The following is a 15,361-nucleotide window of genomic DNA, read 5'->3' as shown; positions in this document are numbered from 1 at the left end:
TCCGGGCTTCTCTGCCCTCCATATACCCTCTTCAGTGAAGCCTCTCTTCCCACCGTTTGTCCATGTCATATTCTTGTTTTCCCTGATGAATTCTGAGAGCTCATTCTACCCTGTGGACACCAGTTCTTTGTGGAATTGCTTGTGGTTACGGGCGGGCCCTGTGCCTGGCAGAGATCCTCCAGGTCTGCACCTTCCCTTTCCAACCCCGAACAGGTGTTTTGCAGAACTGAGAGTTTCAATTTCGATGAAATCCCATCTACCAAGTGTATCCTTTTATGGATCATGTTTTTGGTGTCAGGTCTAAGGACCCTTTGTCTAGCCCTAGACCCCAACGATTGACTTGTTATGTCCTTCCTAAAAGTTTTACAGCTTTAAGCCTAAGATCCCCTGACCCACGGGGTGAGTCAAGCTGAGGTCCCTTCTTTGTCTCTGGATGTCTGACTGCTCTCGCCCCATGGACTGAAAGGCTGTCTTTCTTCTACTGAACTTATTTTATGCCTCTGCCGAAAATCAACTGAGTTTACTAAAGACACACCTTTTTAGGAAATAAAAATCCTTAAAGATTCTGAGCTTACTGCCTCTTTATTGCTCTGACTCCTTACCTTTGTAGTAAGTACTGTCTTCCATGTATCGGGATAATCCAAAGTCTCCTAGTTTTACACAATCATTTGAGGACACCAGAACGTTCCGAGCAGCAATGTCCCTGATAAGGAAGAATTTGGGACAATAAATTTTAATACAAGGAGAAACAAACTCACACACTCATCTACATTATATAAAGACACACCGACAGGCACTTTGAAAGACCGCTTATAGACAATGCAAACAGATTTATTATGCACTGAAAAAGGACACTTTTATGATTTTACTTCAAGTATATTCCTTCTGCCAGATATTTACTCATTAATATGATGATTAGTGTTTTGATTGGCAGCAAAATATATTCTCAAATAACAAATATTTGAGAATAATGCATAAAAAAGGCATTCTGACTTTTCCTACAATCGTATTAGCACCTGCATCAACAGAGAGGCTGCACGACTGAGCTCGTAACCCTGCCACTACAAAGAGATCTCATCACCGGAAGTAAAAGCCGTCATCCAAACCCTTGTCCGTGATTTGGCTGACGGAATTTATTTTCACGCTGGGTAACAAAGTAGTGGGCAAACCGGAAGGGCTTTCCCTTGCATTCCAACTAGGGCCTCGGATGAGAAACAGAAATGCCATAGCACCCCCCAGACGTCACGCATGACCCTCTGGGGTCCAGGAGCCCTGGGCCAGTGTCTGTTTTAGGTCCACGTGCTCACAGCTCTGGGGCCGAGTACAGCTCTCAGTAGCATCTGCGGAGGAGAGAACTGGCCCGAAGGCAACGTTCACACCTAGTGGGAGGAAAACCTTCTAAATGTGCGTACAAACGGGCCTTTGGTCTTCCCTGGACCAGGACAGGTGCCGCCTGACTTCCCGATACCGTCTATGCACCGCAGAGTCCAGGGGTAGAAAGGCTCACAGGGCACACTGAGTGTCTCCTCCTTCCGGTTTCCCCACTACACCCCTCCCCCGCCCAGAGGGCAGCTTGCTAGCTTTATGACTGGATCTTACCTGTGCACAAATCTTTTGCTCTCCAGATACGCGAGAGCTGTACTAAGCTGATAGGCATAAAGGATCAGAGACGCCAGATCCAAACTGTACTTCCTTACTTGCAGAAATGACCTCAGCTTTGGAACAGCGAACAAGATAAAAAAAAATTAGTGACAGAGAACAGACATCAACAGCCAAGGAGCTATATTCAACAGTACTGCCCATTTCCAAACACACTTTTATGAGAATGGCTTCAATTCTCCCCTAAGATGAAGGGGCAGAATGAAACATATTAGCTCAGAAATGATGGTTAATCGTTCGTTATTTGAATCCTATTCAAAAACTCAAACTTCATGACTGTGGACAAATTTCTGAAAAAATACAGGAAGATGCTGCAAGGAAATGAAGAGAGCGTGAACTACTGCTAGCAAAGAGCTGGGAGGACAAAGGACCGAGTTGGCCCGCATGTACCAGCACGCCCGCACCCCAGGCAGACCTGAGGATAAAGTGATGAGGAAGGGGAGGCAAGAAGTCCTCTCTCTCTCCTCCAGCAAGTTTTGGGTACAGAAAGGTGTCAGGTATTTACCCCATGGGGCCTGTAAGTCCTTATTACCACTGTCACGACCAAGTCAGCTAAATGCCAGCATGGCAAAGGAAGGCGGCTGAACTGAACTCTAATTCTACAAAATCAGTACACAAAGGAGAAATATTTAGTAACAGTTTAAGCCAGAAAAATCAGCAAATTCTCCAAAGGCAAAAGCAGAAAAATACTGTGAATGAAAGATATACGGAAGCTCTCTGTTTTATTCGGAAAGGCAGGGCGGAGGAAGAAATGCTGCTGTAGAAGCCTGAAGTCATCTCGCCCAGCAAACGAGATTATCGAGTGCGGAGCAGAGCAGTGGGGGGCCCGGAGGAAAGGAGGCACATGGGCCCAAACTGCCCTTTGCCACCCGCTCACCAGAACCCCTATCTCCACGGAAAGCCAAACTGTGCTTGGTGTCCTTTAGAAGTGAAGGAATGTAGGTAACGTTTCAGGCTAAATTACTGAGCTTTAGTACCAGAAGGTGAAGTGTGGACACCTGGAGAACAGACTTGCGTCCATCTGCAAGCAGGTGGGCTACGGCGTGGCCCGGAGAACAGGTGCCAGAGAACAGACTGCCTGCCCTGCGGAGGGCCTGATCCACCAGGCCAGGACGGGGGCCCAAGAATCTGGCTTCTAACAAGTTTCCAGGTGAGCAAGGAACTTCTGTGTTCCAGAGAAAGTCAAGTAAGGAGATCTGTCCACATATGTTACTCACATTTTCAAAAGAAACCGTGACAAATATCGGTTGGTGTGAAAGATGCCATAAAACGAACTCTCAAACAGTAAGGAACTGCAGGTTTACCGAGATGCAGCATTCGTTTGCCTGCATTCCGTTAAGAGCACCCCTTTTGTCCTCAGACCCCGGGGCTAGCATCAGGCGGCAGCACCAGAGAGGAAGACAGATCCACGGGGTCACCACTGCCTCCAGCACTGAGTCAGGGCATGACTTGGGAACTTAACGATGATGACGTTATAGTCTCTGAGCCCGAACCACAAGGGTGTCCTTCACATACCCCAACCCCTTACACAAAGGACACCAAACACCAGAGGCGGCTGAACGAACACCAAGCACGGGACTGTCATTCCACTGTCGCTGTGACAAAGGGGCCGGCAGCGCCAGAACAGCCAGGTGTGGGTCAGGTACCTCTCCGAGCGTGCACAGCTCCATGATTATCCAGACGGGGTTCTCCGTGATGACACCGATCAGCTTCACAATGTGAGGGTGGTCGAACTGGCGCATCGTCACTAGGGAGAAACAGTTGTCCAGGTTATTCTCTGACACAGCAGTAAGTAAGGGTGGCTGCGGTCGTCTGTGCTCTCGCGGCCGAGGCGCTCTCTGGAAATGAACTAGTTAAGACAGAAGTCATTGCCAGGGTCTGTCCTGTCCTTAAGATACTGGATACAGAGATCTAGGAACAGGATTAAAGACAGACTTGTTTTTGTTTTTGTTTTGATTTGTTTTGTTTTGATGGAAGTACAATACGATGTTGATGAAAATGATAATACACCGATAAAGTCAGTATGACTTACTCTATGACTTATTAATTTACTGGACGGTTGGGTGGTAAATATTTCCTGAAATGGACGGTAGAAGGCATTTGTTCCATGTCCATGTAATGAGGGACCCCGGGACTCAATCACACGACCAGTGTCTACTGGATGCCTGATGGGTTCAGTCCTGTGCTGGGCACGGGCCTGGGCAGTGAGCACAGCAGACACGGTCCTAGCCCCGTGGAGCCTGAAGCTGAGAGAGGGCAATACTAATTTCTAGGCAATGTTGTTTAGTTTCAAATACTTAGGAAGGAGAGAATGTGGTCCTGTGACAAAGCCTCCTAAGGAGAAACTACTCTAAATACGTGGTCAGATGAGAAGGGACAAGCGCTGTGAAAGCAGGGAGGGCATCCCAGCCTGAGGGCAGGTGGAAAGGACAGGACAAGGTCCTGGCAGAGAATGGCTACCCACACAGACCCTCCCCACAGCCTCATCCCAGACGTGTGAGTGGGGAGCCGCAGGGGCGGCTGTGAGGCAGGGTCAGGGCACGGGGCATGGTCCTGGCTCTCTCCCTGGTCTGTGAGCTCCCTCAGGCGGGGACCACGTCTGTCCTGCTCATCCCGAACTCTAGGGCCGGGGGGCAGGCGGGTAAGACTCATTTCTATGTCTGCCCAGTCCCAGCGCCACATTATGCTCAACCACACGGGTCCCAAAGGATACGGGGACAGTGACCTGTCTGCCCTCACACCCCGAACACCACGGCTTACCTGGAGCGACGTGTGGACACGCGCCTCTACAGATACGGGTACTAATGTGCAAGCTGAGACAGTAACGCGGTCGCCACAGACAAGTCAGAGTGTTATCGTTCTTACTTCCGCAGAGACCACTTGCATTTCACAGGTAAAAAGTCACAGGGAGTTCCACAGAAATTTCTAGACACTTACAGGCTTCTTGAAGGAATTTCTCTCTCACGCTGTCCGAAGTACAGTTTTTACATGTTTTAATTGCAACCGCCAGCGCTGGGTTCTCCTGTGTTGGGGAAATTTCAGAATCACACACACATGCAAAAAGAGCTTCTTTTTTTTTTTTTTAAAGATTTTATTTATTTATCTGACAGAGATCACAGGTAGGCAGACAGGCGAGCAGAGAGAGAGGAGGAAGCAGGCTCCCTGCTGAGCAGAGAGCCCGATGCGGGACGCGATCCCAGGACCCTGGGATCATGACCTGAACTGAAGGCAGAGGCTTAACCCACTGAGCCACCCAGGTGCCCCGCAGAAAGAGCTTCTTTTTACGCATCAATGGGCACGTTCACAAAAAGCTGCGTGACTGGCAACTACGCGGATTCCGGACCAGACAGAATCAGAACTGAAAATCTCAAGAGGAACACTTCAAATACTCTACAAAGTCCCCAGAAAAAACGTCCAGGCAACGTTAACATGTTGTAGGTCGTTCGTTCCTTCATTGTGCATATTCACTTCCTGCTACGGGCCAGGCTGCCTCGCAGGCGCTCAGGGTGCACACTGAACAACAGGCAGCCAAGTTCCCTGTTCTGCCCCAGGTTGCCTTCCCGCTAGGAAGGGACAACACACACAAGAAACCAGGTGATCACAGGGTACGTTAGTGGGTAACGGCGCTGTGGACAAGGAAGGAGCGTGTCCGGATGTGCGAAGCAGAGAACAGGACAACAAAAAACCAAAGGAGGGAGGGAGGGATTGCCGAGAGCTGGCCAGGGGCACAGCCGGGGTCACGGATGCTCTGGGACCTGAGGGCAGGCGTGGTGAGAGGCTGGCGGCTGGGACTTGTTTGCAGCAGTGCAGGAGGGACAGGGTGGGCGTTGCACTGGCAATGAGATGTCAGGTTCAGGTTTCTGGTGAGACAAAGGGAAGCAGCAGCTCAGCTCGGACTAGGCCTGGAGGCGCATGAGAGGCAGGAAGGCACACAGGAGAGCCACACAGGAGAGCGGGAGGAGCACGGGGCGGAGTTCAGGGTCAGATTCTGGCTGGAGGAGCTCCTGGGGCGGATGGAGCACTCACCCGGGCGCCCTGCAGCGTGGAGCTCAGGGAGAAGGGGAGACGCGCAGTGACTAAGAGCGTGACTGGCAATGGGGAGAGAAACCAAGAAGGCGTGGACCTGCCTACAGAAGAAGGTGATGTTTTCTTGAACTAGTTCAAAAGACAGAGCTTACAGATAGGAAATGAGGTCATTCCTGGCCTCGATGGAGGCTCAGCTCCGCCCGCCCCCACCTGGTCTCTGCAGGGACCACGGACTCCTCCTGCGGGAGACTGTCGGGCCTCACGTCCCATTAAGGAGGCAGGAAGGACAAGGAGGACAGGATGGGGGAGAGAAGCAGGAGAACGCAGCGAACGGACAAAGGTCCAAGAAGGGCCACCTCAGGTCTCCTCACCGTGGCTGCTGGGTCCGACTCCCTCCCTCCCCGGAGGACCCCGAGAGAGGAGGTCAGGCCAAGGCACCATCATGGGGGTGTGAGGAGCGAGCTTCCAGCCACGAGGCCCCAGAGGACTGTACGATCTCGCCATCTTTATTCTCCACAGGTTTTGGACATTTCTGTCCTTTTTGTAAAGTATCTCACTGGCCTACAGGTTGTGAGACGGCCAGACGAGTTCCAGGCGGGTCCGGGATCCCCATTTCATAGACAGGCCAGCAGAGGCTGATGGATCTAGCGGCTTGCCCAAGGTCACCCTGCTGGTAAGGGGCATGTCCCCTCTGTGACAGGGACTGGGGTAGCGTGTACGTGTGACAGGCAGCAGGGAGCGGCAGCAGCTCGGGATGGAGCTGCTGCTTATCACACGATGTGGCTCTGAAATGGTTCCCACCCCAGATTCCTGAGCCCAGATGAAGCCTGAATTTGCCAAGCTCTCTCCGAAGAGTCCTTGCTACGGTCGTGAGTCACCGTCCATGGAAACAGCAGCCTCAGGCAGGAACGACTGGCCTGCGAGGACAGTGGGAAGACAAGACACTGCTTCCTGCCTCCTCAGGGCAGGAACGTCCCAGGGCTCAATCCCAGGGCCAGCCCGACGTGCGGCCATCTCAAGCGCCAAGTCCTACATCCGCACTGACTTCTAAATTCTCTCTCCAGCCCTCCCTTTGTCTTTCGGCCCAGACTCTGACATCCACCCCACCCCATGCTCTATCTTGACGAGGACACAGCAAAGTTACTTTAAAGTTGATACGACCAAAACAAAACTCCAGATATCCTACTGTGATGGTTCTTTTTATGTGTCAAGTTGACTGGGCCACAGGGTGCCCAGGTAATTTGGTCAAGCATATTCTGAGTGTTTCTGGATGGATTTAACAATAGGTTGAGTGAAGCAAGTTGCCCTCCCTAATGTGGTGGGCCGCATCTGATCAGCTGAAGGACTGACTAGAACAAAAAGCCGATCTTCTCTTCTAAATAAGAGGGAATTTCTTCTGCCCAATTACCTTTGAGCTGGGACACTTTTTTTCCCCACTCTTTGGACTACACCTCTACTGGCTATGCTGGGTCCTAGGTCTTCAGGCACAGACTGGAAGCAAGAAGCCATCAGCTCTCCTGGGCCTCCAGCTGCAGATCTGATGACATCAACTTCCAGGACCACATGAGCCAACTCCTAACAAGCCCATTTTGAAGGCACCCACAGCCTTCTGTTTCCAGGGGAGCCCTCACTAATACACCCACCACCAGACGCGTTTCCTCTCCTTAGCCGTTTCCACCTCACTCGGGACACGGAAGTCACGCAGATGCTCAAGGTCAACAACCTACCAGTCAGTTCTGACTCCTCAGTTTCCCTCAGCTCCCACGATCCAACAATCCAGGAGCAGGACCCAAGTTTCCTGCCTACCACGTGCATCTGACAGCTGCCTGCCCAGCCCCCGCCACTGCTGTGGGCTCTCTTTGCACCCACTCTCCCTGAGGCACCTCCTGTCCCCAGGACACTTGGGAGAAAAAGCTCAGCCCCCTGCTGTGGCCCCCCAGAGCCCCTCTTCACCCAAACCTCGCACACCTAGCCTCATCTTCTACGCTCCAGTATCATTTCCTGTGGCTGCCCTCCTTGTTCTGCCTGACTGGAAAGCTGCCCCAGAAATCTGCACCGAGATTCATGCTCAAACCATCCCGTCTAAAACAGCGCCCAGCTGCCTGCCGTGTTCTCCCTGCTGCTCTGCGCGACCCTCACAAGCTCCGAGCACAGAACTGTCCAGGACAGGCCTCTCAGGTTATCACAATGTCCTTATTCTACACATTTTCACCATACATGTATCATACATTACAACATACACGATGCTGCCATTTACATCATTACTATTTTCCATCGCTGAGATGTAAGTTTCAAGACAATAGGTACCTTGTCTCGTCTGCCAAAAAGGTCCCCTTACAACAGTACTCAATTCATAGCAGCTGCTCAGTAACTACTCTCCGAGTTCAGGAATGCTGTTAAAACCTTTCTTTTGAATGCAGATGCCATTCACAAGTCAGCGGCAGCACACCTTAAAAATAGCTTAAATTGTATTCACTTTAGATTTCACACTAATTGCACATCATACGATTCCAGAATATTAAACACTTTCAAATGAGAGAAATATAAACAGTAAAATGACTACAACAGACGTGGGTCCCTCTCTTTGCCTACAGTGTGCAGGACTCCAGGTGGTGATGGTGGCCTGTGCCCAGCAGGACGGACGCTGCTAGCACAGAACAGGAACAGGAGCTCGAGATCTGTCTGTTAAATGTCTGAGCGTAGAGCCTTCCTACAGGTGCCAGCCACACAGCACGGCTGAGACGGAACTACTTTGCTTTGAATGAGTTAGTAACTGTTTTCCTCAACTAGATGGTGAACGTCTTTAGGACCAGGACCACGAATTCTATCTCCATCTAAAAATACAGGGCCAACTGGTATACTCCAGAAATGACACAAAATGTCCTTTTTAACAGGAATTCTGTATAACAACAATAGAAAGTTCTTAAGACCACAAAACCATCATCTATTCTGTGAATTCATACTCAAATATCGAACACGGTGTTTCATACAAGACAGCCTGAAGATATGCAGAGAAGTACTGCTCTCCAAGGACCCGCAGTTGCAAATGGACGCCAGACCCAAGACTCTGTGGGCAGCACAGGGACGAAAGGCCATGGCGGACAGAGCCAGGGGCTGGTCATCTGTCCGTGGTGCAGCATTTGTGGCTGGACAGCAGGAGCCCGGGGGATGCTCAGCTGCCAGAGGGGCTGGTCACAGAGAACGGAATGTTGGAGAACTCAGTTCAAAGTGAGCAAGACCAGACCAGAACCTGAGCAAAGATGGTTTTTTGTTTTTCGTTTTTTCCTAAAAACACCTTAAAAAGAGGCAGATTCAAACATACCTGGGAATTGCTCAAGGTACAACTTTTAAAAACATTTATAATACAAGCAGTACTTAGGGGACAGAGAAGTCTTCTCAATGGTTCAAAGCAAATGCCACACTGGCATCCACTATGCTTCCATAAAAGACACGACCAGCTTCCGAATTACTAACAACTAGCAGGCATTGAAAGGACTTTAACAAATCCAGAGAAGGGTTACTCTAGGACTAATTAAGAGAAAAAGAGATTTAAAAGCAAGTTCTTAAGGCTAAGATCATAATGATGACAGAACTTGCAAGTGACCAGCAGAGGCTCAGATGGTGACAAAGACGCCCGACTGCCTTGCCAGATGCGACAATGGCGTGTGCGAGCCTCTAGAGGACGCTGTGTCCACGGGCTCCTAGAATGAACTGCAGCCCATGCGTGGCCCCCTGACCCCACTCCTTACCTTCCGTGGCCCCCACCCCCCCACCCCCTGCGGCAGCCACACTGGCCTCCCGAGGACGGCTCCCTTCCTGCTTCAGGGCTCTGCTCCATGTCACCTATCAGAAGGCCTTCTCTGACCATCTCGCGGGGAGAGCACCCCGACCTCTTCTTCCCTACTCGATATTTAGTGTATTTGTTTTTGACTGTTCCTTTCTGTCTCAGAGAGAAGTTACGTTCCGTGAGGGCAGAAATTGTGCCTGTTTTGTTCATTCTTATGTCCCCACCACTTTGCTGTAACCTGCTGGGAGACTGAGAAATTGTTGCTGAAATAATGACTTGAAGGTCCAGTGGCAGGTTCCCGGCCGTGACGTGTGCTGAGCTGCAGATGACTGATTACTAAAAATCCTCGAAGAACCATTCCGTGATCTGACAGAACAGTGAAGGACGTAATACGGAAAAGGGACTTAACAGGAGCCCCAAGGAATGAACAGATTCCTTTGCACGGTAAAATCAGACACCGACACGAAGAACAAAATAAACACTCATTTGTGGACAGCATAGGTCAGGGAGACACTCACAAAAAAGGGTGAACCCTCGTATTTTTCTGGGGCTGGGCTCATTCAACAAATATTTAATGAACACTATACAATGGGTATTTAAAAAATGTCCTCTTGTATTTTCACAACTAAAATGGATTATTTTAAAGATACATGAAATAACGCCCACTAACCCTGCCTTTATCTGTGTGGTCCTGGTGAGTCACTGAATTCTAGAGACCAGGGGGAGCTCTGAGGCCACCGTGTGCAGCTGCCCGAATTCTGAGTCAAGAAGCCACAGTCTCCTGCCTCTCAGCAGGGTGCGGCCAAGTCGCAAATTTAGCACGTCTTCGAGTAACTTGAGATGCAGGGCTTTTTCTACTGTGTTTTGCCCCAAAGAACAGAGTTAAGAGAATTAGGAAGATAACACAGAGTAAAAAAAAAAAATAATAATAATAATAATTAAAGAAGAGTTAACAGCTAGAAATACATAAGAAATGACAGAACTGTATATTAAGTACAAAGGAAAAGGCTTTCGAAACTGAAGTTTTAAAAAAATGGAAACTCTAATTTGTTTAGTGACACGGTGACAATTGTCTGTTGTTCCTGACAGAAACAAAAACCAAAAAAAGCCCTTTTAGCTCTTTGGTTACAAAAGTAATGATCACGGTGTCACTCGTGCACGTGTGGAGGATATGAAAAAGTGAGATAGAGAATTACTGGGGAAACTGCCAAAGCAGGGGCCACACCAAAGGTCAATCCTTTGTGTTACGACAGACCTTCCTTGACTCGAGATGGAGTTCATGTCCAGATAAACCCACCGCACGTTGAAAACATCCCAAGCTGAAAGTGCGTGCAATGCATCTGGACTCCCTAACATTACATCTGAGCCGTGCTCGCCTGGGCCCGCAGCTGGGCAGAGTCATTTCACACGAAGCGTATTTTACAATGAAGTGTTGACAGCCTGTGCGGTTTACTGAATCCTCCACTGGAGGGACAAAAAGAAGGGCTGTGTGGGCACAGAATGGTTGTCAGTCTCTCGGTGATGGGCCCTCGTGCTGGCAGCCACCACCCTGCATGAGGACAGGGGCTGTGTATACCCCTAGCCTGTGACAGGATCCAGGTTCAAAATTCCAAGTATGGTTTCTACTGCATGCAGGTCACTTCTGCACCAACATAAAGTCGAAAAACTGTGTTGAACCACCGTTAAGCGCAACCAGCTTAAGTTGGGGAGAGTCTGTATGCCCTTATCAGCACCATCTGTGTACACCTGTTAGTTAAAAAAGTTTCTTGACCAAGTATGTACTATTATTTTATCTTCTTCTTTTTTTAAAGTAGGCTCCATGTAGGTGTGGAGCCCAAACTGGGCTGGAACTCACAGCCCTGAGATCAAGACTTGAGCCGAAACTGAGGTGGACATTTAACCAACTAAGCCACCCAGGCACCCTGTACTATTATTTTAAAATGCTGTTTTAAAATTGATGATGTAATAAAAACATGATAACCCGCGTTGGCAGGGGTACAGAGAAAGGGGTGTTCTTACACACTGCTGTTCGGGATGGAAATGCACAGCTTCTTTGGAGACAGTTCCGCAGTAAGTCAAAGAGTGGAAGAGTTACCACGTGACCCAGCAACTCCACGCCCAGAGCTCTCACGAGAACTGAAAACTCCTCACACATGGTCCTGTACAGGAGTGCTCAGAGAGCCCTGATTCCTAGCAGCCAAGACATGGTCACAACCCAGATGACCATTGACGGACAAACGGACAAAAAGTGGTTCTACCCATCCAATTGAATGTTATCCAGCATTGAAAAGAAATGAAGTCCCGATAATGCTTCAGCGTGGGTGACCCCTAAAAGCGTGCCGACTGGAAGAACCCGCCACGAAGGCCACGTATCGTATGACTCCATTTATAAGAGATGTCCAGAAAAGGCAAAACTACAGAAGCAGGAAACAGATGAGCGGCTGCAGGGGCTGGGGGGAAGGTGGAATGGGAGTGACTCCTAACTGATGTGGGGGATTCTTTCTGGGGCAAAGAAAGTTCTAGAAGGACTGGGTGGTGGACTGTACAACTCTATCAATATGCTAAAAAACCACTGAGTTGTATGTTTAAAAAAATGAATTTTACAGTATGTGATCTATACCTCAAGAACACTATTATTAAAGAAATAATTTTTAAAATGTGTTGCTCTCTTCTGGAGGGCAGTTTGGGGCAAATTAATGCTCTTTCCTTGAGGACGCAGTAGGTGGCAACAGCGGCCTCCTGCTGCTGACGCTGGTCATCTATCTGTCGATTCTGTGCTACGGAACAATCACTGTGGAATCGGTTACCGAGAGGAGAGGCTGAGAGATTAAAACGAATAAAAGGCAGACCCAGCCCTCTAGGAGCATCGTGTGCCATTTTTATGTTTCTGATACGGCACACACGGTGACACAGAGGAGGAGCTTTGTAAAAGACAGGTGCAAACAACTGAGGACTCACGAAGACAAACGAGGGGCCACAGTCAAAAGTAGCGCAGGTTTCTGGTCGCCGCAGAGGACTTACTGGGCTCATGTAGACGCCCTGATGGACGTCTCCAAACTGGCCTTCCCCGATGCACCGTCCAAGCTCGATTCTTTCTCTCTGAATCTCATAATCCCTGGCTGCAAAACATGGCATATGTAAGTACCACATTCCAAACGCCGAGAGTACACTCGACGCTGGCTTCATTTCATTATCATCCATGAGTACAGATCGCACTGGCGGCACGTCAGTCTATGAAAATGCTTTAAACGGAGTGGAATTCTCTTAAACGGTATCTCAAAAGGAATTACACAAACTGTTACGGCATCGCGTGAACTACTAAAACCATGTAAGTTCTATTAAAGGTAGATTTGTTCCATATTTTTTAATGTCGATTTAGTTTTTATCTGTCTGATAGTTTTCTAAGCAGTTTCTCCAAAGTAGTAAATTATATGCTTAAGTAATCAGTGCTATTAGTTTAGGTATTAATATATGAAAGGCTAAAAAACACAGTTATTTAAAGCAACTGTTTAACAAATAACTGAAGTTTGAAAATATGGAGGCAACAGAAAAACCATGTCATGAGAAACTTTATGTTTTAAAAGTTTAAGAGTTTTCCACTTTCTTATGATCCTATCTATATTATTCACAGAGCTAAAAGAGTTTAAAGAGGTCGCTTTTAAAAACTAATTTCAAAATCAGGTGACTTGGAATCAAGGTGGAACATACAACATTATAAATTATAAGTATTTTACATTTTGAGAGCATTTGCCTCAAATTAATGTATTAAGTTGTTGTGATTTCATATGAAACCAATTATTTAGTAGGCTGCTGAGGCACATGGAAGTAAACACCGACTAGAAACCTCATCAACTGATTCTAATCCAATTAACGGCGTGGTGTTTGATTTCCTGCGGCAGCGACCCAGCTGCACGACCAACGCCGTGCACATTCCACTGGTGTGGAACAAAACGAAAGCCAAATGGTTCCAAAGTCTCTCCCCGGCTTAACAAATTATAAACCGTACAGAAAGGTCCAATCCAAGTCTTAGACGGCCCTTCTCCTCTTTAAAATCACTTTAGCTAGTCGTTCCATTGGTTTAACAGCACGAATAAACCGATGGAAAGTAGTTGAAAGATAAAAGTTAACTGAAAACTGAAACGTCCCACGTCATTCCACAGGTTGCAATCGGCAAGCAAATGCAGTTATTTTAAAGGGGTCCTGTTACCTTCATCTATTCCATAGCTTTCTGTATTGCAATCAAGGGAGAAAAAAATTGAAGACCTTGCTTAGAAATAACTAATAGCAATTAGGTTAACAACAACAAACTCTGAGAGTATATTTCAACATTTACTTTGCTAAGTATTTTAACCACAAACATCAGTTTAAAAAAAAAAAAGAAGACTAGACACAAGCAAACTCTGAATCTCCTTAAATTATCTCGATGTGATGACAACAATGCTTTTCAACCTCCAGTCGTAAATTCCTGCCCTGTAACCCATTTTTGTGGGGCCTGGAGCTTTACTACTCAACACTCAATAGCAAGCACACGGATGCAAATTTGGACAGGCTGCAGGGATGTATGAATGACTAAACGGCTAAGCAAAATTTCAACATGTTCCATGTTGCTGTGCAAGCCAAAATACCCACGTTTCAGTGCTTCCTACTGTTTCGAACCACTCTCTGATACCAGAGCTCTTACAGGGGGACACAGGGCGCCCCCGGGGATAGCGCAGGCCTGATGCTGGGAGCACCTCTTCAACGTGCACAGTTAATCTAAATGAGAGCATCTTTTAAAACAGTCACACAACAGGGTAAATAAAATGCCTGGAACATGTACTTTTCAGGTATGTCCGGCTCTACTGGAATCGGGACATCAGATGTTCAATTATTAAGGTCCCTGGGGCTGTATGCAGACTCATAACTGCGCCTCTTTTGGAGGGAGGTTTAGAATATATTTTCAAAATTTAAAAAAAGAATTTTTTTAAAGTAAACTCTATGCCATATGTGGGGCTTGAACTCTCGACTCCAAGATCAAGGGTCACATGCTCTACTGACAGAGCCAGCCAGGCGCCCCTAAGACATTTTTTTTGTTAATGTGAATGAAGTTTCAAGTGTGTCTGCAATTCAAGATCTGGGACCACATCCTCCAACATGAGATCTGGGGCTCCTGGGTTCTCCTCCGCCGAGAAGCCCCACACACCAGAGAGAAGCGGAGCGCGGGCATTTCCAGGCGGCGGGAAGGGCATGACTGAAGCCTCCCTCTCTGCACGCCTCCCAGCCCGAGCTGCGGGGACCGTGCACTGGAGGCAGGAAGCTCAAGGGCAGTAAAGGACAAAGTTTCCAACAAAACGCAATTCACTGAGTGTGCGTATTCAAAGAAGTGAACAGACATGGGTGTATATTTATTTAACTTTAAACAATACAATCGTCTACAGAGAGGAAATTTTGTCATCAGTAAAGGTATTACAGAGTCAGGAAACAAATTACGAAAACCCTGTAACTAAGCACACTTACTACAGGTATCTGAGCGTTAGGTTTCTGACCTCGGACTCGGCCGAGCCTGAAACAGAATTCTAAAGGGAGAAGAGCACATTTCTGTCGTGCACTCAGTGAACGATTAAAGATAGCTTAAAAACAATATCTAAAACTTCTAAATGTGAGATATTTAGAAGTTCAATGCGGTCAAATCCGGGAGAGAACAAAATCAGAAGCCTACTTACTCGAGGGTATGGTGTAGGTGTCTTCTTCGTCTATGATCTCAGCATAATCATCCGTCTCTGCAGGAAGGGAAGCAGATATGTTGGAAGAGGGTAAATACTGACTTCCTGGACTTTGATAGAATTAGAAAAGGCAAAATGAGCTGCCCAAATGCCACGCTATGGGGACATATTCTCAAGACCCTATTCC

General features: G+C 47.9%; 1 protein-coding gene across 24 annotated transcripts in view; it reads right to left on the bottom strand.

The window, feature by feature from the left end:
- Positions 1-15,361, bottom strand: part of PTK2 (protein tyrosine kinase 2) — a 251,367-nt gene that overhangs the window by 56,486 nt on the left and 179,520 nt on the right. For 14 of the 24 annotated variants that reach the window (XM_047725233.1, XM_047725252.1, XM_047725232.1 and 11 more), the window contains 7 exons: positions 15,175-15,231; positions 13,680-13,700; positions 12,494-12,591; positions 4,597-4,681; positions 3,306-3,406; positions 1,600-1,715; positions 603-703 (listed from right to left, as the gene is read on the bottom strand). In XM_047725233.1, the coding sequence (XP_047581189.1) occupies positions 603-703; positions 1,600-1,715; positions 3,306-3,406; positions 4,597-4,681; positions 12,494-12,591; positions 13,680-13,700; positions 15,175-15,231 (579 nt within the window). The remainder of the gene's footprint in view (positions 1-602; positions 704-1,599; positions 1,716-3,305; positions 3,407-4,596; positions 4,682-12,493; positions 12,592-13,679; positions 13,701-15,174; positions 15,232-15,361) is intronic. The other 10 variants (XM_047725236.1, XM_047725237.1, XM_047725243.1 and 7 more) reach the window with 1 other exon arrangement.

Source organism: Lutra lutra, chromosome 4 (assembly GCF_902655055.1).
Source record: "Lutra lutra chromosome 4, mLutLut1.2, whole genome shotgun sequence".
NCBI classification, from domain to species: domain Eukaryota; kingdom Metazoa; phylum Chordata; class Mammalia; order Carnivora; family Mustelidae; genus Lutra; species Lutra lutra.
Note: the sequence above shows the minus strand (reverse complement) of the source record. Positions and strands in the feature narration are given on the sequence as shown.